At 40.8% G+C, this 22,904-nt stretch overlaps 1 protein-coding gene across 7 annotated transcripts in view; it reads left to right on the top strand.

The window, feature by feature from the left end:
- Nucleotides 1-22,904, top strand: part of ESR1 (estrogen receptor 1) — a 399,499-nt gene that overhangs the window by 341,742 nt on the left and 34,853 nt on the right. For 5 of the 7 annotated variants that reach the window (XM_032258797.1, XM_032258792.1, XM_032258794.1 and 2 more), the window contains one exon: nt 19,667-19,800. The exons of the other annotated variants lie outside the window; for them this stretch is intronic. In XM_032258797.1, the coding sequence (XP_032114688.1) occupies nt 19,667-19,800 (134 nt within the window). The remainder of the gene's footprint in view (nt 1-19,666; nt 19,801-22,904) is intronic. 7 annotated transcript variants of the gene reach the window in all.

Genomic DNA, 22,904 nt, shown 5'->3' with positions numbered 1-22,904 from the left:
CCTGTATTCCACACATATTCTTCCTTACCTTGATTGTGGAGTAATAGACTGATTTCATCTTAATAGGCTGAGTCAGTCACCTCAGCCAACATTGTAACTCCCTTCTTAGCCTGTTAACTTAGAGGTACGAGGAGCCCCAAATGGCAATATTAACTTCCAGTTTAATGAAATCACTGTTGTGTCTCCTGGTGGCAGCATTCGTCCCCCTGGAACTAAGACCTCTAAGCCAGCAGAAGGTAATGACATGGAACAAGAAGCAAAAATTTTACTAGTGGGTCACTAGGGGTGATGGTGAGTGGTGCCACTTCCATTTCCACCCTTTGATTCCTGGACCCATGAATCCTGGCTATGGGAGAAACAGTATTGTATACTGGACACTGATTCAGAGCATACACAGCCTTCTGAAAAACTTTGCCCCAGCCCTGCAAAGTATTGTAACCTAGTTGGCATTGTAATTGTGACTTCAAAAGGCCATTCCATCATTCTATCAATCCAGCTGCTTCAGGATGACGGGGAACATGGTAAGACCAGTGAATTCCATGAGCATGAGCCCACTGACACACTTCTTTATCCATAAAGTGCGTGCCTTGTTCAGAGGCAATGCTATGTGGAATACCATGACAGTGGATAAGGCATTCCATAAGTCCATGGATGGTAGTCTTGGCAGAAGCATTGTATGCAGGATAGGCAAACCCATATCCAGAGTAAGTGTCTGTTCCAGTGAGGACAAACTGCTGTCCTTTCGATGATAGAAGTCCAAAATAACCTGCTACCAAGTAGCTGGCTGATCACCCCAAGGAATGGTGACATATCAAGGCCTCAGTGTTTGTCTCTGCTGCTGGCAAATTGGGCATCCAGTGGTGGCTGTAGCCGGGTCAGCCTTGGTACGTGGAAGTCCATGTTGCTGAGCCCATGCATAACCTCCATCCCTGCCTCCATGGCCACTTTGTTCACGGGCCCATTGGACGATGACAGGGATGGCTGGGGAAAGAGGCTGAGTGGTGTCCACAGAGCAAGTCATCCTATGCACTTCATTATCAAAATCCTTCTTTGCTAAGGTCACCCTTTGGTGAGCACTCACATGAGATACAAATATTTTCAGAGTTTTTGACCACTCAGAGAGGTCCATCCATCCACGTACCTCTTCCCCAAATTTCCTTGTCATCAATTTTCCAATCATCCTTCTTTCAATTCCCTGATCATCCAGCCAAACCATTGGCTACATCCCATGAATCAGTATATAATCACACATCTGGCCATTTCTCTTTCCAAGCAAAGTGTACAACCAGGTGCACTGCTTGAAGTTCTGCCCACTGGGAATATTTCCCTTCACTGCTGTCCTTCAGAGATGTCCTAGAAAGCGGCTGTAGTGCTGCAGCTGTCCACTGTTGGGTGGTGCCTGCATGTCATGCAGAGCCATCTGTAAACCAGGAACTTGTCTTATCTTCCTCTGTCAACTGATCATAGGGAACTCCCCATGAGGCTGTCAGTGCAGGCTGGGAGAGAGAAGGCAGAGTGGCAAGAGTGGGGACCATGGGCATTTGAGCCACCTCCTCATGTAACTTACTTGTTCCCTCAGGACCTGCTTGAGCCTGATCATGTATATCCTCAGACAAAGGTGAAAAGCCTGATGGCAGTACAGGTCGGGGAGGGAATATTGCCACCACTGGGGGTGGGGAGGCTGTTTCCTCTGGCAAAAAAATCTCATCAGAATTTAGAAGCTCAGTGCCCCCAGCCTCATCAGGGTCCTCCCAAACATCCCCATTCCAAGTTCAGGGTCCCATTCTTTCTCAATCAATGTCCTCACTTTAACAATAAACACCTGGTGAGGCTGTGCATACACCTTTCGTTGCAGGTCAGCCACTCACATGATAAGAGCTTGTGTCTGATTTTCCACAATTTCAGCTCTTTCTCTACAGGAGAATAAACTAAACTCCTTGCCTCTAATGAGCAGTGAATCAGGAATATCAAACACATTTATTTTGCACAAGTCTCTACACAGTTCACAGTAAGGACTATTAGTGTTCTCCACACTGTTAGAATTAGAGTCCCTAGCATTTTGGGGTCTAATCATATTAAGCAGCCAATTCCAGAAACCCCAAAACCATCTAAAGAAATCCATTCTTAAAATTCTGTTCTTGTAGAAACACTCCTGATACCAAAATCTGTGCTAGTTAGGATTATCTAGAGGGACAGGACTAATAGAAGAAATGTATATATTAAAGGGAGTCTATTAAGGAGTATTGACTCACAAGATCACAAAGTGAAGTCCCACAATAGGATGTCTGCAAGCTGAGGAGCAAGGAAGCCAATCTGAGTCCCAAAATCTCAATAGGAGGGAAGCCAACAGTGCAACCTTCAGTTTGTGGCTGACAGCCAGAGAGCCCCTGGCAAATCAATGGTGTAGGTCTAAGAGTTCAAAAGCTGAAGAACTTGGAGTTTGATATTCGAGGGCAGGAAGCATCCAGCATGGAAGATAGATGGAGGCCAGAAGATTTCCATGTTCCTCTGCCTGCTTTCATCCTAGCCATGCTGGCAGCTGATTAGATGGTACCCACCCAGATTGAGGATGGGTCTCCATCTTCCAGTCCACTGACTCAAATGTTAATCTCCTTTGGGAACACCCTCACAGACACGCTCAGGAACAATACTTTGCATCCTTCAATCCAATCAAGTTGACACTCAGTATTAACCATCACCCTAGACTTTAGGGATATAGGGAAAAACATGACTCGGTGCTGTTTTCTGAGAGTGCATAATCTATTGGGAGAAAGGAAAACAGTTACATAAACATATAAGGCTTATATCAATATGAATTTGATAGCTGCCAAGTGAGAGAGGTAGAGGTGATAAGTGCTGTCTGTGAGTACATATTAATCCAGTCTTAATCTTGAAAGAAGTAGCAGTGTGGAATGGCACATGGAGAAGCAGAAGGGATAATTACCGTGAGCAGATGGATGGCTCACTACAAGGGCATTGGAAGAAGATGCAAGAGCAGTGGAATCTTCAATTGATGAAACTGGTACCAACCTGCAAAGTCTTAGTCCCAGGAGTGGTACTTGGCCATGCACTTGGCCATTGTAAAGACTTTGGAACCTGTGGAATAAAAAGCTGTAGAAATTTTTAAAGCCTCAGTGTAGGAACAAAGTGAGAACCAACCAGGGCATGGTACTCCACACTGTGTTCAGATGCACTGATGTTAGGGGAGTCCCAGAGAGGCCTCTTAGAGGGTTGAGCAGCATAGGATCAGGCATAGCAGACTAGAGACAGGAGGCTCTGCAGCCAGACTGCAGGTCTGCCACCAACTATGGTGTGCTTTTGCGTCGTCACATGAATTTCTCTGGGCCTCAATTTTTTTTTCTGTTATAATGGCACCTTTCTCATGGAGCTGTATAAGGATTCAGTGATTAGATATCTAGTAACAAGACCATGATTGTTAGCACCAAGTAAGAACTCAATAAATGTAGGCTTTCATTGGCACTATATTACTATTGTTAGTGTTGGTAGTAGAGCTGAATCGCCTAACCTGTGAGGTTGGTGCTGAGATGAAGAAAAGAATAACAGGATTTTAAGAAGTTTGGTCACCAGAAGTGGAGCTAAGTAATTTAAAAAAAGTAGTAAACAATTTACCTTCTTGTGGAAGTTAGTAAGTCTACAAAATGTTAATTCTGTGTTGGAATGATCATTTGGGAGACTCTTATTGTCCTATTTGCACTTAAGTCACTAAATCATTATTTTATAACTGGAATAACATCTGAGACCTAGGCCAAAACTTTTCAAGTTGTGCTCTGTGGGAATTTTCATGGAAGCAGCTGAGTTGTTGCCTTGAAGGAAGGCAGAGGGAATGGGACTTGGGACACCCTTCCAGCTCTTCCAGAGCAGAGGATGTTGGTTCAGTTTTATAATTGGAGCATCACATGTAATTTCATTTATGAAGAGGACCCCACTTCTAAATGTAGGTTGACAGTCAGTGATTTGATCCAGTGTCTCTGTTTGCATAGGAGGAAATGGAATTCCAGAAAGTTAGGTGATTTGTCCAAGGTTGCAGACCATTTATTAACAGAGTGGGATCAGGACCAAAAGTTTACTCCTTGCTGGTCCAGTGCCTGTTACTAGTTACATAATGAATGCTACCTATTGCTACACAGTGCTAAATCATTGCACTTTTCAGATTTTAGCATAATTAAAAGAAAAAATTTAAAGTGCACTTCCAAATCAGTACTTACATGCAGCAGCTTCAAGAAACAAACTAGTATTGAACTTGGTGGTTACATAGTCACTGAATTTTCATTGAGTGAGATTAGAAGAGATTAAGAAACATAAAATGAAGTTAGGAAGGAGAAATTACATGGTGAACTCAAGGCAAAGATTGTCTATAATAAAAAAAGACAAAATAAGAAAGAAGGAAACAAAAGAACTGCAAAAAGAGTTGTAATCTTAAAAGAAAGATGTATGTAATAAAACAGGATTGATTGTTTTGAATGTGGGCTGAGAAGTCCTGCCATCTTCCATTGACTCTGCTTACAGGCCTCGTTTGTGACCTGGCTTTCATAGATAGCATTACTCTTCTGACAGCTGCAGCTCCAAATTCAGCATGAAAAGGCTGGCGATGCTAAGAGGAAGGCCGTGTTTAGGCCACTTTTAATTCTACTTTTTCAGTGCAAGTTTCTAGCATTGTTTGGCACAATGCCTTGCATTTGTTGGTCTTCCTTACTGGATTTCAAAACTAGAACAGTTTTTCCTAGCCTTGGAAGCAACCATGAAAATAACCACCTCTTACTTACCCTCATGAAGAACACTTTAAACATTTCTCTTTTAAAAATGGAATCTGGAATATCTCCAAGCATCTTGTCACCCAGGCCTTTGTTTAAATGTCACCCCCTCAACCACAAGGAAACTAAAATCGCCTCCTGTTTAACTTTCTAGTAGAATACACTACAATTGGAGGTTATCTTGTCCATGTATTTACTTGTTTCTTATTTGCCTCTGCTTGACTGTAAGCTCATGGAAAGTAAGGGACCTTCACTAGTTAGCAGAGTGCTGAGGACCTAGGAAGAACTTGATCAATTCTAACTGAGTGAGTGACTGGAAGTCCCGTGAGAAGTCAACATGAAAATTCCTAGGTCATTAGTTTCGTTATTGGAATTCCAACCCTCTATACTGGAAAAGGTCATTGAGAGAATAGTGAGTGTTAAGGTTTTTTTATACAAGGAAGAGGGAAAGAAAGGCATTGTCTTCTCTTCAGGCATTTCAATGGCCATGGTGGAGCCTAAACATTGTACGGTGCATTTTGTTTTGGTTTTGTGTGCCTGAGAGCTTTGCCAGTGGAAAGGCCAGGTTAAGAAATGTGAATTTTCTTTTCATCCTGCTATGGAGACTTAAGGAAATTTCCCTGAGAGTTCCTTGAGGGCAGAGAAAAATACAAATCCATGAATACTTGAAAGCCCTGATTTGGCCACTAAGCAGTACACTATAGAGTTATAAAAATTTAAAGAAAAGAATAAGAGAAACACAAAGCTAGGTCACTCCTCTCTGAAAGCTGCTCTGATGTCTCTTGGCTGGGGATGGGGGGATAGTAAGACCTCTTCCTGTGGCCTGCAGCCTCTGTGTGCTCTCGGCTCTCCGACCTCACCCAGGGCCACTGTGCCTGGAGTCACAGGGTTCCAGGATGCCAACTTTCTTTCAGCTTCTCCAACTTCGCAACAAGTTTTTTTTTTTTTTTTGCTTCCAAGACCCACACACATGTCTCTTTTCTTGGCACACTCTTCCCTACTGTTTTCCTGGCTAATTGCTAGTTATTTAGTTTGAGATTAAATGTCACTCCCCCACAGAGAGCTCCTTGGACACCCCCTCCCCCTCATCTAAGTTACACCCCTTGTACTCTCTCGTAAACTTCATTCTTTTTCTTCTTGGCATCTATCAAATTAACAACTTTGTTTTGTTTTATCATTGTGTGTATGTGTGTGTTTAATGTCTGCCTCCTGACTAAACTGCACCTTACAGGAAGGCAAAACTGTGTCTATGTTGCCCATCGTTAAACCCTCGGCACGTAGTGCCTGGAACATAGGTGATTCTGACTCAATCTTTACCGTGTAAAAAGATGAGTGAATCTTTATTTTGTTCATGCCTAACACAGAGTCTACCACATACAATGGACTAAAACATAGTATTCAACTAAAACTGAGTTGATGAGCAAATGAAGTATTGTATTTTTTACAGAAAAGCAATGGTCGGTGTATCAAAAATAGAAATCTTGCTCTCATATATATAACATAGAACTCTCTTTCTTCATTCATTTGCCTTCATTTTAGCTAACAGAATCTGCTCATCTAAGTAGAGTGGAGAAGAACTTTCTAATTGCTGTGTCTGTGTAATTCCAAAACATTTAAACAAAAAGTGAATAACTTAGGTATTCTTCCTTATGGTGCATACTTGACGTGGGCATTTTAAAAGACTGATCGAATCTCCTTTCGGCCGGATATTTGAGTAGGCACAACCATTAGAGAATTTTCCTCTAGGGACTTACTTTAGCCTTAAACTATATAAACTGAACAAGCAAACTCAAGTGGATCATTATCTATAGAAGTGTAGAATTCGATCTCTCTTTGGCAAACCATTCAAACCCAGAAGTGTGTTTTATACATCCTGAAAGAAGCATCTGTAATAACCAACTCTAACCTCCTTTCTTACCACTTTAGCACCCAAAAGTATATGAAAAGAGGACATGTTAAGGCTTGTTCTATTTATTAGAAAATATATAAAAGAAAATGTATAAAGAGTTCTTGGCTTAAGAACTCTTTTTGACTATCACTTCCTGATGTGAAAAAAGTAACTAGCAAGGGGTTCCATGGAGTCTTACTCCTGTGTGACAGGCAGCTTAAGAAAGACAATTGGTCATAATATGACTACATGTTTCAAGCTAAAATCCAGACACATCTTTTCGATGGGTGAATCTAACACTTCCTCTGTCATTTCCATGATAACCATTTGTACCAGCATCGACGGAGAGGGTCTAAATTCTTCTGGGTGAGTAAAGGGTATATCAATTATCTGTCCTCTGTCACCAGGATTTGGAGGCAGGCTCACAATGACTCTTGAAAAGCTGAGGTCCACCTGTGGAGGCTGCAAAAAAGAGGGAGGAAGAAAGAATGAAGTTCCTCCTGGCTTTGTGCCAGCGATGTGATTAGAGGACCCGGGGAGGGCCTTTGTCCTGCAAAGGGTTGGAAGTGGAAATAGATGTGTGTGGATGACCTGATAATGTGTAACAGCTTCTTCCACCCCGGGGTAGTCAGGGATTTAATGCCTCAACAAGGCAGGTCTCTCAAGGAGAATGACTTTTCTCTCTCAATCTGAAAATACTCCGATGACACTCCCTGAGAGAAATACTCCTTACTCTGTTCTTTGTTTTTGATAGGTATGGGCTTCCTTACACAAAAAGAATCTTTTTCGCTTTTGTCCCCCCATTTCACTGGAAGTCTGTCCACTGGGCACCACTGTTGGTCGGCTTCCTTTCATAGATTCCTTTATGATTCAAATTTTAAAAAGACAAAAATAGCAATTAAGTGAAATATGGATTTAAGCTAGGAAAAGCAGAGAACTGAAACCTTTTTCCTGCAATCATACCTCCCAGCATCTTCAGCAAGGTCTGCTTGATGGGGAACAGGCCTCTGAAAACTTTACATTTCTAAACTGCTGCTAAATTACTTCATGCATTTATTCCTCAGGCCCTCAGTGAAGACAGCACTGGCTTTTAGTCTCATTATCAAGGTAATGGACCAAAAGTCATATTCACTTGAAATACAATCCTTTTAAATGAATCATGCACCATGGTTTTCATCTCCATTTTTTCAGAATAACTCTAACATAAAGATCCTCTGGCCATATTTTAAAAATTTCTCCTATTTGTTTTAATTTTATTCCATTTTTTCTTTAATTTTCTATCTAAACACTGCCTTCCCTAAGAGGAATGACATTTTTGCTAGTTATCATCATATACTTTTAACCCATTTGCCTTGACACATAGCTCACAACAGTTAAAGGACACTAACATATAAACAGAGTTTTGCCCAAGCAAAAGGTTTGCATGTTGACAGGTGGGCAGAAGGAAGTCTGGACATGAGACAGACATGCTGTCCTTCTGGTGAGATCATCAAGCCCATTCTTGTAACCTTCAGATTGTTTCATTTGTTCAGAGTCATCTGCAGAGAAAAACACCTCAACGTTGGGAGGTCGTTGAAGAGTCAGAAACAAATGAGTCCTGGGGAATTTTTCAAAATAGGCCTTTTGTCTATTGTCAGTCAGCTGTTTAATATTGTGCTTGTTAAAAGGATAAAACAATATTGTGCTTTGATATAAGGTCTTAGTGTTCTTAAACTTTTACATTTCTGTTACTTGGTTTCTCCTCTGCATTAGCAGATGCCACCTCTGGAAACTTTACTACCAGAAGCATCTCAGAGTAGAAGCTCCCTGTCTAGGACTGCAACCTCTGTAGCCTCACTTTTCCCACCTCTTATTACTACTGAACCTACTTGGTCTTCAATACTTACTACATTACTTTCATTCTTTAATCATAAACAGTTTACTAATTTCATTTTCCTCTGGTTTCATCCTAAGCCCTATGAAGATTACCTTCTAGAATTTCTGTGCCCTCAACATTTCTTCATACCTAGAGAGTCAATTTCCAGCTTGAGCCACGTCCACTGTCTACTTTCTTCACTTCCATCCCCAGGCTGCACAATACTGCTGAAAACAAAACAACACACACACACACACACACACACACACACACACACACACACACGCACGCACAGTAGGATCTCAATCTGGTCTGCAAATCCATGCTTCTCTTCCTTGACTTCTTTAGACATTAACATAATTGATGCCTCCTCTTGACCAGGTGACACCTTTCCTCCTCGGTGCTTTTCTACCTCCCCCTGCTCCTCCGTGTGTCTTTTGCAGGCTCATCTTCCTCTTAAGCTGTCTTTTCCCAAGATGGCATCTCTCCTCTCCCGCTGTGCACTCAGGCAGTCTCCCTTGTCAACCCTCAAAGCCACTTCTCCAGACCCCGGTGTTTGTCTGAGGCCCATGTGGATGTCCCACACCATTTCAGACTTCTCTTCCACAGAGGGCCCCTGGTTTTCACTACCACAGCATGTTAAAATACCATGCATTTCCTTTCATACCGCTAATTTCAACTTTGTTTCTTTTTTTTTTTTATTTTGTGTTTTAAAAATTATCTTCCACCAGCATGGATTAAAAAAATTTTTTTTTTTGCATTCATACTGCTAGCACTTTATTGGCTATTTAGTAAATGCGTCTTGGCTGAAGACTTGTCAATCTTTTCCCCACAGGGGTTCAAGCTGGTGACATCTGCCATCCTGTGGGGTCTGAGGGTCAGGGTAGATGGGGAAGAAAGGGTTGTGTTGCCTCAACTCTCCAGCCTCCTCTACTAGGCAAGGAGTCATGCTGTTGCATGGTGAGTGGGACATCCATGCTGGGGCAGAGCTGGCAGCTCCAGAGCCTGGCTATAAGGTACTGTCTTTCATTATTTGAAGGCAAAGGGCACCTGGCAGACGTTGGCACAGGCACAGATGTCTCTGACGTCTGTCAGGTAGCAGTCAAAGTCATTGATGAAGGTGCACTTGAAGTCTGGAGGCTCCAGCAAGCGGCAAATCTTTTCTTCCAGGCAACAGGTGCCCTTGATTTGGGGCCGAAAAGGCATGGGGATCGCCAGGTTCTTGCCTGTCACAATCATCTGCAGCAGGTTAGGGAAGTACGGCCTTGCGAAGAGCCTCTTTGGTTGCTGGTCAGAGGGGACGTTAGCTTCTCCAAGCACAACAGCTGGGGAATTTCAATGATGTCCTGCTCCACCAGGCCCAGCTCTGTCTTCAGGATGTCACGGTTCAGGTGAATGCACTTCTCTGGGTATTCATTCTGCTTTCTCAGGCTTTCATAAGCCAGAAGTTGGTCAATGGTTTTGGCTTCCCTTCTGTTAGGCAGGAGCTAATCTGCTCTAAGTTTGTCAAACAGAAGAGCATTGCCATAGCCTTCCTTCTGTTCCTCTTGGAAGAGTTTGTAGCAGGTGCTCAGGCTGGCCAGGAGCAGCTGGAAGCCCTTTTTGCCCTCACTCTTGTCATCTGTGGGGATGAAGCATGTGAACTCATCCATGTGGCTGGTCATTAGCCAATCTGAGTAGAGCTCCACCAGCGCTGGGACCTGCTGTGCATAGAGGAAGTCTCAGAGGGTCTTACTCATGGCCCGGCCCTCCACGCTGGGGTAAAAGCTGCTGCCATTGAGGACACTGCCCAGGGGTACTCTTTCCCTTGGACCTTGACAGGTGGGGACATCATCAGGTTCCCAGTGGAATCCATGCTGGCCACATATCTCGTAAGCTCTTTTTGAGAAATACACATTGCTGTCCTGGTCATCACTATATACTTATCAACGTGCGTTTGTCCATTTTGTGCTGCTGTAAAGGAAAACCTGAGGCCAAGTAATTTATAAAGAGGTTTTCTTTGGCTTATGGTTTTGCAAGCTGTGTAAGAAGCATAGCACCAGCATCTGCTTCTGGTAAGGCCTGAGGAAGCTTTTACTCATGATGGAAGGTGAAGAGGGAGCAGGTGTTTCACATGGCAAAGGAGGGAGCAAGAGAGATTCCAGGCTCCTTAAACAACCTGCTCGCCCAAAAACTGAAAGAGCAAGAACTCACTCATTACCGCAGGATGGCACCAAGCCAGACATGAGGGATCTGCCCGGAAGACCGCCCCCACCAGGCCCCACCTCCAACAGTGGGATCAAATTTCAATGTGAGATTTGGAGGGGACACACATCCACACTTTATCAGTGCTCAATAAACTCACTGAATGTAGAACAGTGATCAAAGGCAGGGGTGGGCCAAATATAGGCAACAGGACAGATTCAGCCTGCTCCTGCTTTTGTAAATAAAGTTTTATTTATTTAAAAAATAAATAAATACAGTCATAATCATTGGTTTCATTTTGTTCACAGTTGCTTTTGCATGAAGAGATCAGAATTGAGTAGATGCCACAGAGACTGTAATGGCCCCACAAAGCCTAAAATAGTTACCCTGTGGTATCTTTTGCAGAATAAAATCTGATATAAAGGACAGTCTCAGAGCACAGAGGAAACATGTGTAACCCAAAGGAGGAAAGAGTAGAGAATAGTGGACTGCAGAGAAGTTTCCCTGGATCCAATCTGTGCCTTGAAAGATGAGAAGGACGTATCCACGGGCAGAATGTGGGTGAGGTGGGATAGGCGGTGGTGATCCAAGCAGAAGGCTTGGGCAAGTGTTCTGGAAAACTTGCCTTTGTTCACAAGTATCCTGTAGTATAAACTGCAAGGTGAGCAGTAAGAAATGGACTTGAAGAGATTAGACAAGGACCGGAAACCCAAGGACATTGTTAAGGAGTTTGTGCCTTAGCCCATCCCAGGGTCCTAGCCACTTTTACCGATGGTTCTCAGGTCCTAGAGGCTCCAGCTGCAGGCTACCTTCTCATATTCTCTGCAAAAAAATATCACATTTGTTTACTAAAAACTTAACCTCTCAGAGTCTGCATTCACATTTATTTCTTCTCATATCCTTGAGTTAGAAAAAGGTATTCCTCTCCGGTGATGACATTGATTCTGCGCTTACCTATTTTCCATGACTCTCTCCTTCCCTCCATCAATCCCTCCCTTAGTCTGTCTCATTCTACCACATTTTCCCTTGGACCTTCTGACCTTCAATGTCTTGGTCACTCCTGTCTGGCCACAGCTCTGACCATTCAACCATTTGTCCTCTTGATTGGTTCCACCTTGTCCTCTCACACTGGAGATGCTGTTCCTCCCAAATTTCCTCCCTCAGCCAGTTTCTCTTCTCTCTCCCTTCTCTCTCCCTCCCTCTCTCTTTCAATCTTTCTCTCCCTCAATCTCTCTCTTTTTCTCTCTCTCTCAATCTTTCTCTTTTTCAGTCTCTCTCCCATTCTCTTTCTCTCTCTCATTTCTCTCTTCCTCTTTCTCTCCCTCTTTCTTGATCTCTCTCAACCTCTTTCTCTGTCTCCTCCTTTCTCTCTCAAACTCTCTCCCTTTTTATCTCTCTCAATCTCTTTGTTTCTCTCTCTCTCTCTCTCTCCCCCCCCACTAGTGAGCTCACTCACTATCCCAGTTTCAATTATTTCTATTCAAATATCTCCAAAATCTATATTTCCAGGTATGTTATGCTGTCTTGGGGACAGTGTAAATTGGTACAACCATTTTGGAAGGCATTTTGGCAATGTTTAGTAAAAGGTTAAATGTTTATACCCCTTGATTCTGCTATTGTATATGTAAGGAATTTTTTTCTGTATACTTTTTTAAGTGTAGAAAATACATGTATAGGAATAATTGCACATTGTTTGTTGTATTTGAAAATTAGAAATAATACAAATGTCTATAATAAGAGCACTTAAATACATACGAACACAGTGAAATACCAGGAACCCATTTAAAAGATGAGGTATATTTTAATGAGCTTATTTGAAAAGATGCCCACTCTTAGTGAAAAAAAAAATAACTCATCAAATTGATACATTTAGTGCTGTCCTCTCTCTCCTGTCAGACCCACATTTTCAATGTTCTGTCGTCATGTTTACTTAGTCTTGTGAAATCTTAAACTCAACAAGTTTTAAGGGAAGTTGTTTTCTTCTACTAGCAAATGACAAACCTCTGAATTTCCCTCTTTCTGCTAATTTGTTGCTTTTTAAAAAATCTTACCATCCATCCTAACACACAGTTCCAGAGGAGTCTTTAAATTCTTCCTTATTGCCTAACACTGAGAATCACGCACTGAAATCTGTTGATGTTTCCTTCAGAGCAACAAAGGATTTTCAGAATAGCCCTTATTTCTCTTGATCACCATGGTGCTGTCTCATGTCCTCTTTCCCCTTCCTCTTACCTGCGGTCTCTTCCAGACTCTGCTCTCTCCCCCTCACTCCTTTGCGCACCGATGCCAGATTAATCACAGCAAAAGCATTTACATGATCGTGTCACCCACTGGTAAGTTCTTCATGGGCTTCTCTTACACATTATCTCCCGTTTCACCTCAGAAGCCTTTTATTAGCTACTCTTTGCAGTCTGACTAAACCCTCTTTGCCATTTTCTCTCTTTTCAAATATCAAACTCTACCAGCTAGATTACTCAATACTCCCTGAATAGGCCTTCTTTTCTTCCACTTCTTGGCCTTTCTGATACCATTTAATCTTCCTAGAAATTCCTGAAATTTCTTTCCTCCTCACTCAGTCAACCTTTTGAGACCCACATAAAATGCTACATATTTTGTTCCTTTGCTAATCATGCCAACTGGAAATGATTAGAATCTGTAAAGCAGGGAGCTATGGAATTACATTTCTTACAGCCCTTTGGTCATTTGGTAGCAACATCTAACATAGTACCCTCCGGGTTCATCCACGTTGTTGCAAATCACAGGATTTCTTTCTCGTTAAAGAGTGAATAGCATTCCATTGTACATATATACCACATTTTCTTTTTTCCACTCATCTGTTGATGGTCACCCACGTTGATTCCATGTTTTGGCTATTGTGAATAATGCTGCAATGAACTTGGGAGTACAGATATCTCTTCAACATATTGATTTCATCGCCTTTGGATATCTACCCAGTAGTGGGATTATTGGATTAAATGGTATTTGTATTTCTAATTTGGGGGGGGACTTCTGTAGTATTTCCATGATGGTTGTAGTAATTTACATATTCAACGATAGTGTGTAAGGGTTCACTTTTCACCATGTCCTCGCCAACAAGCCTGATATTCTTATTTGCCTCTTAGGGCTTCGGCCTTTCCCTCGTGACTTAATGGTGACTCCTTTGAGACTACTTGAAAAAAAAAAAAGAGATTTCATCTCTTAATATTTCATGGCCAAAAACAGTTGGTTCTTCCAATCCTGTAAGACCATTTATCTTTGATCTTGCTCCATTCCCTTCCATTTTTGCTTGAGAACCATTCAGTTCTTGCCTGATCTCATATCTTTCTTGCAATACCTTACTAATGGCTGCCAGAGTGTCTACCACACACTAGTGGTGACTCCCTTGAGACTACTTGGAATAATCACCTTGGATGGGGAGGAAATACCCTTCTGGTGTCACCCTTTGCCACAAGACTGAATTAGTTTGTCAACTAAGAAGTTTTACTTGGTCTTTCATGCACAAGACCCTTTTAAATTTAATCTCTTAATATTTCATGGCCAAAACAGTTGGTTCTTCTAATCCTGTAAGACCATTTATATTTGATCTTGCTCCATTCCCTTCCATTTTTGCTTGAGAACTATTCAGTTCTTGACTGATCTCATGTCTTTCTTGCAATACATTGCGAATGGCTGCCAGAGTGTCCACCATGCACTATCGGTCTCATTCTGACCACTTCCCTGGGCATGTAGCCCATCTGCCAAGCCCTTTCAGAGAAGGTATTTTGCAGTGTTGGAAAAGGGCTCCCTAACTTGTTATGTTTTCTTACTACTTGGCATTAGGAAGTAAGCATTTTTCATGGCAATATTCGCTTCCAGTACCAATTTCTTTATTAATCTACATAGGTTAAGTGCTGTGTCAAACAACCATCAAATCCCAGTGGCTTAAATATTTGTAAGCATCACATCCCAATGGCTTAATTGCAACTTGCAGTACAATGTGGTGTTTCTGTCTGTATACTCATTCAGACACACAGAGTTTAAGTAGCTGATTCAAGGTCACAAAGTTAGTAAATAGTGGCATCAAGATTTGAACCTGGGCAGCTGGACTCAAGAGTCTCCACAACTTTCACTTTAAATTTTGCATCTTTCAAGATATATCAGTTACAATTTCCCGTCTTCATCACTTTCTCCCATACTTCAGAGCTGCATATGTAAACCTCTTGATCATATAAATATTTATGGAGTCTCAGCATTTTGAGTACATGCTGAGAGATTTTGTAGCATTGAAGATGAAGAAGCTCTTTAAATGCATCTAATCTTGCCACTATTGATTTTGAACAGCATCTTAATTTGTTAACTTTCTAAAACCATATTGTATTTTTCTTCAGGACAGCTAAATTAAATGTCTTATGTTGATCCCCTGGGTTTTCTCAGTTTCCATTTATCAGTTTCCTTTTATACAAAAAATGCTAATGGGTAACTTTACATTTTGTAAGGCATATTTTTGAAAGTATACAAGTGAAGGTTTAGTCTGCACACCCTTATTAGAGCTCTTTATTTTCCATGTAGAGGAAGAGATGCCTTAGGGCTTCTGAAAAACAGGCTTTTATTTTTATAGAGAAGAAACTTCCAGAACATGCCATGAGCAAATGCTCTGTCAAGTCCGGTTCTTTCCCCCGTTACTTAAGTGCAAATGGACCACATTTGAAGAGGATAAGTAGCAGAACACGGCTCTCCACAAGGGGATTTTGAGGTGCTCTGAAAACCAGACTGACATAATCCATGGAGGAGTTCATCACTGCAGGCTGTCACGTCTCACAGTAGGAGTCATAGGCTGGTCTGCTTGATAAACTACTCCTGATCTATGACTGGAACTGTGTACTTCTTTAAAAATAAATCTTGTTTTTTCCTTACCCGGTGTGCTTCTCAGCCTCAGGAACACCTTATGGATTTAGATTAATCTTGTCTTTTATAGTCATGTTACCTCCAGATTCTTAGTAATAACCCCATTTCTGATCCCATTGATCCATCCATCCCCACTGAAATTGAGCTAAATGCTCTAGTCTGATTTGTCCCTTGAAGTTAGTGTAGAATATTAAGGCTAGACTTTGAAAATGAAGCCCCGACTACAGTGCATAATGACCCCAGTAGACACTGAAGACTTTCTTTGCCTCAGGCAGGTGACAAATATCTATCTCATCTTCAAAGTACACATAGATTTGTGCTGGATTGTAGGTTGACAAATCACTTTTCACTAGCTCATGTGGCAAGCCTTTTCATCTTGTAATAATTCTAGTGAGAGATCCACAGGTACCACATAATCAGCCAGTCATTGAGATTCAGGCAATATTTGCATACTTTAGCAAAACTATAATCAGAGTCATTAAACTACGTAAGTTTTATTTATTATACAAATAGTTGATTAGCAGAAGTGCTTCAGCCGAGTTGCTCCCATTGAAAAACAAGGTGATTTTATTCTTAAGAAGATAGCAGCATAAGTTTCTTCTTGCCTCTAAACAGCACTGCTTAGAAGAGTGCAGCTTCACTGTATTGAATATCCCCCCAGAAGTCGTCAAAGTTCAGAAGTACGCCATCAAAACATGAAGCACATATGTTTGCATGGAAGCTGGGCTCTGGGGTCTTCCTATCATAATATGTTTATGATTAATAGTCAACATATGCCCCTCCACATCTTCTAAAGGAACATATACATGCTCTCTCTCGCTCTCTCTCTCTCTCTCTCTCACACACACACACACACACACACACACACACACACACACACAAACACGAGAACTGAATTGAGAGTTTGGGGTATATACCATCCCTGAGGGCACAGTCTATAGCTCCTAATTTATGCCATAGAGGAAGCATTATATTGATTATATTGTCGATGGGTAATAATTGCTGGTTAAGAATAACAGGATATCAAGTGAGAAGAGGCTGAGAAAAACACACTCCTGCTGGAAGAGTTAAGAATGAGCTCTTCATGGGAAACTATGGGAGACAATTGAAAAGGGACAAGAAGAAAGAAGAACTGTTAAGTCTCCACTTTTTCAGTTTCTGAACTGAACTTTTGCTCACAGCAGGTGAACACAGGCTCCCTCCCACACTAAGACTTCCTCCCCTGCCGGTGTGCAATCTGTTAAGTAAACAGAGACTTTATACTGAGAAAGGAACATTTCTCTATTTTGGCTATGAGTTGTTATTTTTAAAGCTTCATCCTCCAAACATTTTCCCCTCTCCTTGTTTATTTTTTCACTAGAAAGAAGATGAACTACTTAAAAAAATATTCAACTCCATGACAAGAAAACCCACTTCTAGTGTGCACTCCCCACTCAACGCCAATGGAGCCTTTGGTGTGAGCACTCTGTCAGCCCCTGTCAGCATGCTGGGCAGAATAGCTCTTGAAGTTTCTGCTCTGTTTCTATAGAGCTTCTGTGCATCCAGATTTTCACAATCAAAGCAAAATGCACATGGCAGTTTCTTTCTGACTCCTCAAGTTAAAAGGCCAACCTCTCCCTTGATATAGCCATGTATTTATCAGTATACAGGTAATATTTAAAGATGGCCCTTACTGTGTGCCACACTCCATCCTAAGCACTTCACATTAAAAACCTCATTTAACTTTATTTGGAAATAGGATGACAATTGCTTCAATATTGAGATGGGTTGAATCTGGGGAGACTGATGTTAGATGCAAAAAGCTTTCTTTCTAGACCTTTTCCTGTGTCTTGCATGTGGCTTTCTCCTTGTCTGTGGTGTCCCCGTTCTAGATCTTCTGATTGACAGTGCCCATGGCTTTATTCTCTGTACTCTAATGTTGAGCTTAAGGACTGGCATGTTATAGACTCTCAGTAGATCTTGTTGAAGGAATTAGAGAAGTAAAGACAGAGAAGATCTTCTTGTTGGAATTCTTTCTTTTGGTTGATAAGCAATGTGATTTAATGTAACAATCTTGAGTCCTAATCCCCTCATTTGGAAAATGGAAATAATAGTGCTAATCTTGGAGGTCACTTAGAAGTAAATGAATATATCAGAAGTAATCAACATTTTTTAAGTCAAAGAAAAAAACATCTGTGAAAATGATAGAAAAGTAATGAGCTACTTGAAAAAATGTTAATTGGATCTTTTTCTCATACCTTACACCAAAATAAATCCCCCCAAAATGGTTGCACAATCCTGTGAATATACTGACATCCACTGAATCACACTCTTTAAATGGGCAAATGATATGTTATGTGATTATCTTTCAATAAAATTGTTATGAAAATGAATAAACCCCAGAAGATCAAAGATGTAACATGAAAAGATGGAAGTATACTAGAAGGAAATGTAAGATAATTTTTACATGTTATTGAGAGAGTGACCTTTTAAAGCAAGACATAATGTTCTAGAGCCATAAATGAAAAGTTTGATAAATTTAATTCTCTATTAAATGTTTTGCAGAATAAGCGACCAGAAACAAAATCAGAAGAAAAAAACATAAAAAACCATAAGAAAAACAATTAAAAATGCATATGACAAATGGCTTATTACTGTAATATTTAAAGAACTCTTAAAAATCTATGTGAAAATGACAAATAACAGAAAAATATGGGCAAAGGACAAGAGCAGGCAGTACAGAGAAAGCCTATACCAATATATTCTCCTATCAACAATCTATTGTACAAACTATTTGAAAGCAATGTTTGAACTATCAAAATTTAAAATACATAAGCCCTTTTGTCTAGCAATTCTACTTCTAAGAATTTATTCTATAGCTATCTGTACACGTATCCGAAGACATAAACATAAGGATAGTCATTGAATGAAATGTTTGTAACAACAAAATACTTGAAATCAAAAATATGTCACCCAAGAAAAAAGTGATTAAAGAAAGCTTAGCATTCTGTTCGGTGAAAAGACATTGAGCTGTCAAAAGAAGTTGATGGAGAACTCCAAGATCTATTAACTAGAAACAAAACAAGGTGCTAAACAATGTGTTTACTGTTCATATTTTAAATGTTTATATATTTCACAAATACATACTTGTGCATGCGTAGAATATTTTAACTTGTTTCTGACTCCCTCAAACACATCATGCCAAAATTTAACTTGTGATAAAAAAAAAAAAAGAATACATTCCTTCACATGTAATATCTCACTAAAATTCTTCAACAACCCTGTGGAAAAGATACGGACACACGTTTTTAAATATTACATGTTACAAACCTTTGGTTTGCTTATTTAATAGTTGCAGCTACTAATGTTAAATTCTTGATGCCAAGGTTAAAAGCCTGAACTTCTAAGAATGTCATGATTTGACATTTTTCTGCCATCTCCTGACCTCCAACACACCACTCTACGTTCTTTCATGCTACTCCTCCTCCCATGTTTAGGACCCTCTTCCAAGGAGGCATTCATACCTCTGCTTGATGAAACCCAACATTATCTTAAAGCGTCCACTCGAATACCGCCTATTAGGTGAATCCTTACATACCCTCCCCTACAAACCAATGGGCTCAACCCAGCCATAGTTATTGTAGTTGTTCTTATATTTCAAAAACACTACAAAACACATCTATCAGGACTTGTTATATTGGTTCAGGCCATGAGCATCTTGAGCTGAGACACTGTTTTTATTCCTAGAGCTACCACATTGTCTAGAATATAGTAGCAGACCAATATACATGTATTAGAGAAATCATTTACCCAAATCTTGATCATTTTCACTCATAGGTTGAAGAATTCCATATTAAACATTGCTGACTTGAGAAATGAACTATCTACCTCTTCTAAGAAGTTGAAATGAGAATGTTTTATTGATGGGAAATTATTTTTTGTCTTACCTTCTAGAATTCAAATGAATGTTAATGCTCCATGAAGATAATAGTTTTTTTTTTAAAGATTTAGAACCAGTAGATTTTTATGAATGTGAACCCTTTCATGTCTTGTGGAAGATTTTCTGGTTTTTAATCTTTTTTTGTTGTTGTTATGTTTGAATAGGAACCAGGGAAAATGTGTAGAGGGCATGGTGGAGATCTTTGACATGTTGCTGGCTACATCATCTCGGTTCCGCATGATGAATCTGCAGGGAGAGGAGTTTGTGTGCCTCAAATCTATTATTTTGCTTAATTCTGGTGAGTTGATAATACAAGAGAATTCAATGCTGGATGAAATATTTATTTGTATTTTTCAACCAGATACTATGTACCCATTCCAAAAGCATAATGTCATAAACGGAAAAAAACTACTGACACGCATTTAAAATAACCTACCAACATTGCAGATTACTTATGGGGTAGAACCATGCTAGCCAAGTAGACACATGAAAAATTGTAATTTGGCTTTGAATCAAATGGCCTTTGAGCTGAAATATTTGTAGGCTTTCACAGATATGAGGATGTTTTCATTCAAATGCTACATGTATATAGACATATGTTAGTTGATAGTTTTATTATGTCTGAAAATAAGTAGACCAAGTAACTCTGTTAAGAAATTGTGAACAATTCCAGGCTCCAGATAGTAAAGAAAGAGGGTTATTTGAGACAGACCATGTTTCTGGTCAAAGCTGATTAGCTAAAAATATAGTTGGCTTAGAGATAGAAAAACCTGTTTCTAAAACAGAAGAATGTGGAATGCAATAAATTGTCCAGCTGAAAGAGCATTTTCCATTTGGTCTATGAAGTCTCATTCTACTGTCCCTTCGTATTTATTTGTTTGAGAAAGCTTAGCAAAGAGCAGCGTCTGTTTTGTTTTTGTTTTTTGGTTTTTAATGTAGTGAGGTTGGTTGTTGTATAAAGAGTCACTCTGTGTCACCCTGACGGAAACTATGGTTCAGCCTGAATTAGTGCCCTGACTCCACTCAGCCTCTTGGTATTCGGATCTAAGCGTTAACTATCTAAGCACTCATGCTCACATTGGGTGTCAGCTGTACAGCAGTCCCTTTAAGTTCGACCTTTTCCCCTGGCTCTAACCCCACTTCGTGCCTCGTCCCTCATTCTCACATAGAAATCACAGCTATTTTGAAGCCCTGGGCCTTAGTTTCTTATACCAGTAGACACAGTCTCAAATTCCTCAACAGCTGAACTGCAGCTTGTATTGATCACAAACATAGAGAATCAGCACTTCCTTCTCATCCTATGTGTTTTTGTCTCTTTCTGATGAGTGCCAATCCCTTCCCACAATTTTCCACTTTTCTTCCCCACCGCTGCTAGTAACCTGCATTGCTTAATGGCTATCACAGTAATCATTCTCACTTATCAACTGATAAATGGAAATCTGTACTATTACACTAGGCAAGGACTGAATTACAGAATGAAGTCCAATGAAAAATAATATGATCCGCACTAAGGAAGTGATTACCACTCCATTCAAGTTTCTGGTTCCACTCACATGCATTGTGCTTTTCATTTCAGTCGTTTGTCCTGTACATTGCAGGGTCCAGATCCCACAATGGCTCTTTATTGGATGAGAGTTCTGGGAACAGTGCCACTCAGCATGGTGCCAGGTCCTGAACCCATGCCTTCTTCGGTGGAGGGCTGGCACATGCAGATAGCTTTCATGTGGGCAATCTGGGAACTTCAGGGAAGCCAGGCCTATCAAGTGTTAAGACTCCCACCCCACAGTTTAACCAAGAAAAAGTACCTCAGACAGGAAGTAAAATTAGCCAGAGTTGAATGATCCATACAAATGGATGCTCTGATCTTGGTAATAAAAATTTATTTTCTCCAGATCCATATCCTTTTGCTGCATTATTGTTTTGTGTCTGTTCCTATGACAGAGTGAGTTTTTTAAACTATTATACAAAAAAAAAAAAAAAAAAGGATTTTGGCCATGAAAACATTGGATTTATAGACCGAGGGTTTTTACAATCCACAGGGAAAAGACTTTCAGTCCTCACAAGAAAGTATTTTATTGACGACTGGTACCCAAACCTCAAGACTGTATTTCCCACTGCAGGATTTGGCCCCCGTCTGCCTCCTTCTCAGACTAGTTAAACTTTCATACTACAACCTTGTTCCTTCACTTCTTTCTTAGGATCTTCTTTGCACTTCTTTGCTCTTGAAGAGCAGAAATGCTATTGTAGAAATATAAGGCACTGTATGCTGACATAGTTTACGGTTGTCTTTTTCATGAGATAACAGAGTGGCTAGCAGCTCCTCTTTTCTATCAAGGACGGTACTGCTGGCTCAGGAGAGCAGTAAGCAAACAACCCTATACAAAGCGAAATCACTCTTTTCACTACAAAAGTGAGCTGTGCTGCAGAAGAGCAGCTCTGCTGCTGAGCAGGGCTCTTCATGTCTCCTATTGTTCCTGAAAAACAGAATCAAAGAGGACAAGACTCTGACACACAATGCTGCGGCATTAGGAGCCATTTTCAGAATAAAAAAGTAATTGGTTAGGTGAAGGATGCCACAATCAACAATTTTTTCCCACAACTGGAGATATGAATTTTTCTAAAAACCCAACCAATTCATGGCTCTGATATGGGGCAGCTCTACCTATCATGAGACAAATTATCAAGTGACTCTGACTAAGGGAATCTCTGACAGGAGCCAAGCTGAAAACGCTTCAGGAAACCTGAGCTAGAAGATGCCTTTCTGACACTGGGAAACAAAACCTCAGTGTGTGGAGGAACCCAGGGTTTTGTGTTGAGCCCCAGTCGCCAAGGTCTGAGAAGGCTGGGTTTACATTGGCCCCGCTATTTTGGCCGAGGCGTAAGGGGAAGTGAAAGGTTGTTGTGAGGACCTGCTCGGAATGTCTTTCTGGAAGCTTGGAGAGGGTCTCTCAATTGCCAAAATCTCCATGGGAAGCCATCTTCACAGCTGCTTGGGAGTGGGCAATATTCGTCATCATTTCTGCCCCATTTAGAAGAATTTATTACTTTGTTTGCAAAAACCCAGAATCATCCATAGGACACACATTGTTTGTTTTTCCACTCCACACCAAAGGAGAGAGGCATTCCTGGTTAATCCAAAGATGCCAACTTCAAGACATTCTGAGAACTAGTTGGACAGAGCTCAAGGGTAGGGCAAATCAGATCAGAAGCGATGGGCTCAGGGCAAAAGCCTGCAAAGCAGCAGCCATGGAGGAAGGATGGGAGCTGGAGCTGCAAAGGGGGCCTCAGCGGAAGCTCTGGGCCTGCCCACGGTATCCCTTCTGCCCAATAGGACTTCAGTTTTCCTGCACAATAATTCAAATAGTTCTCATTTTTCTAGGCCCAGCTCACCTTATTGAGAAG

Source organism: Sapajus apella, unplaced genomic scaffold, assembly GCF_009761245.1.
Source record: "Sapajus apella isolate SASKATOON/1434 unplaced genomic scaffold, GSC_monkey_1.0 scaffold105, whole genome shotgun sequence".
Taxonomy (NCBI): Eukaryota; Metazoa; Chordata; class Mammalia; order Primates; family Cebidae; genus Sapajus; species Sapajus apella.
The sequence above is the reverse complement of the archived record's forward strand: the minus strand, read 5'-3'. Positions and strand labels throughout refer to the sequence as shown.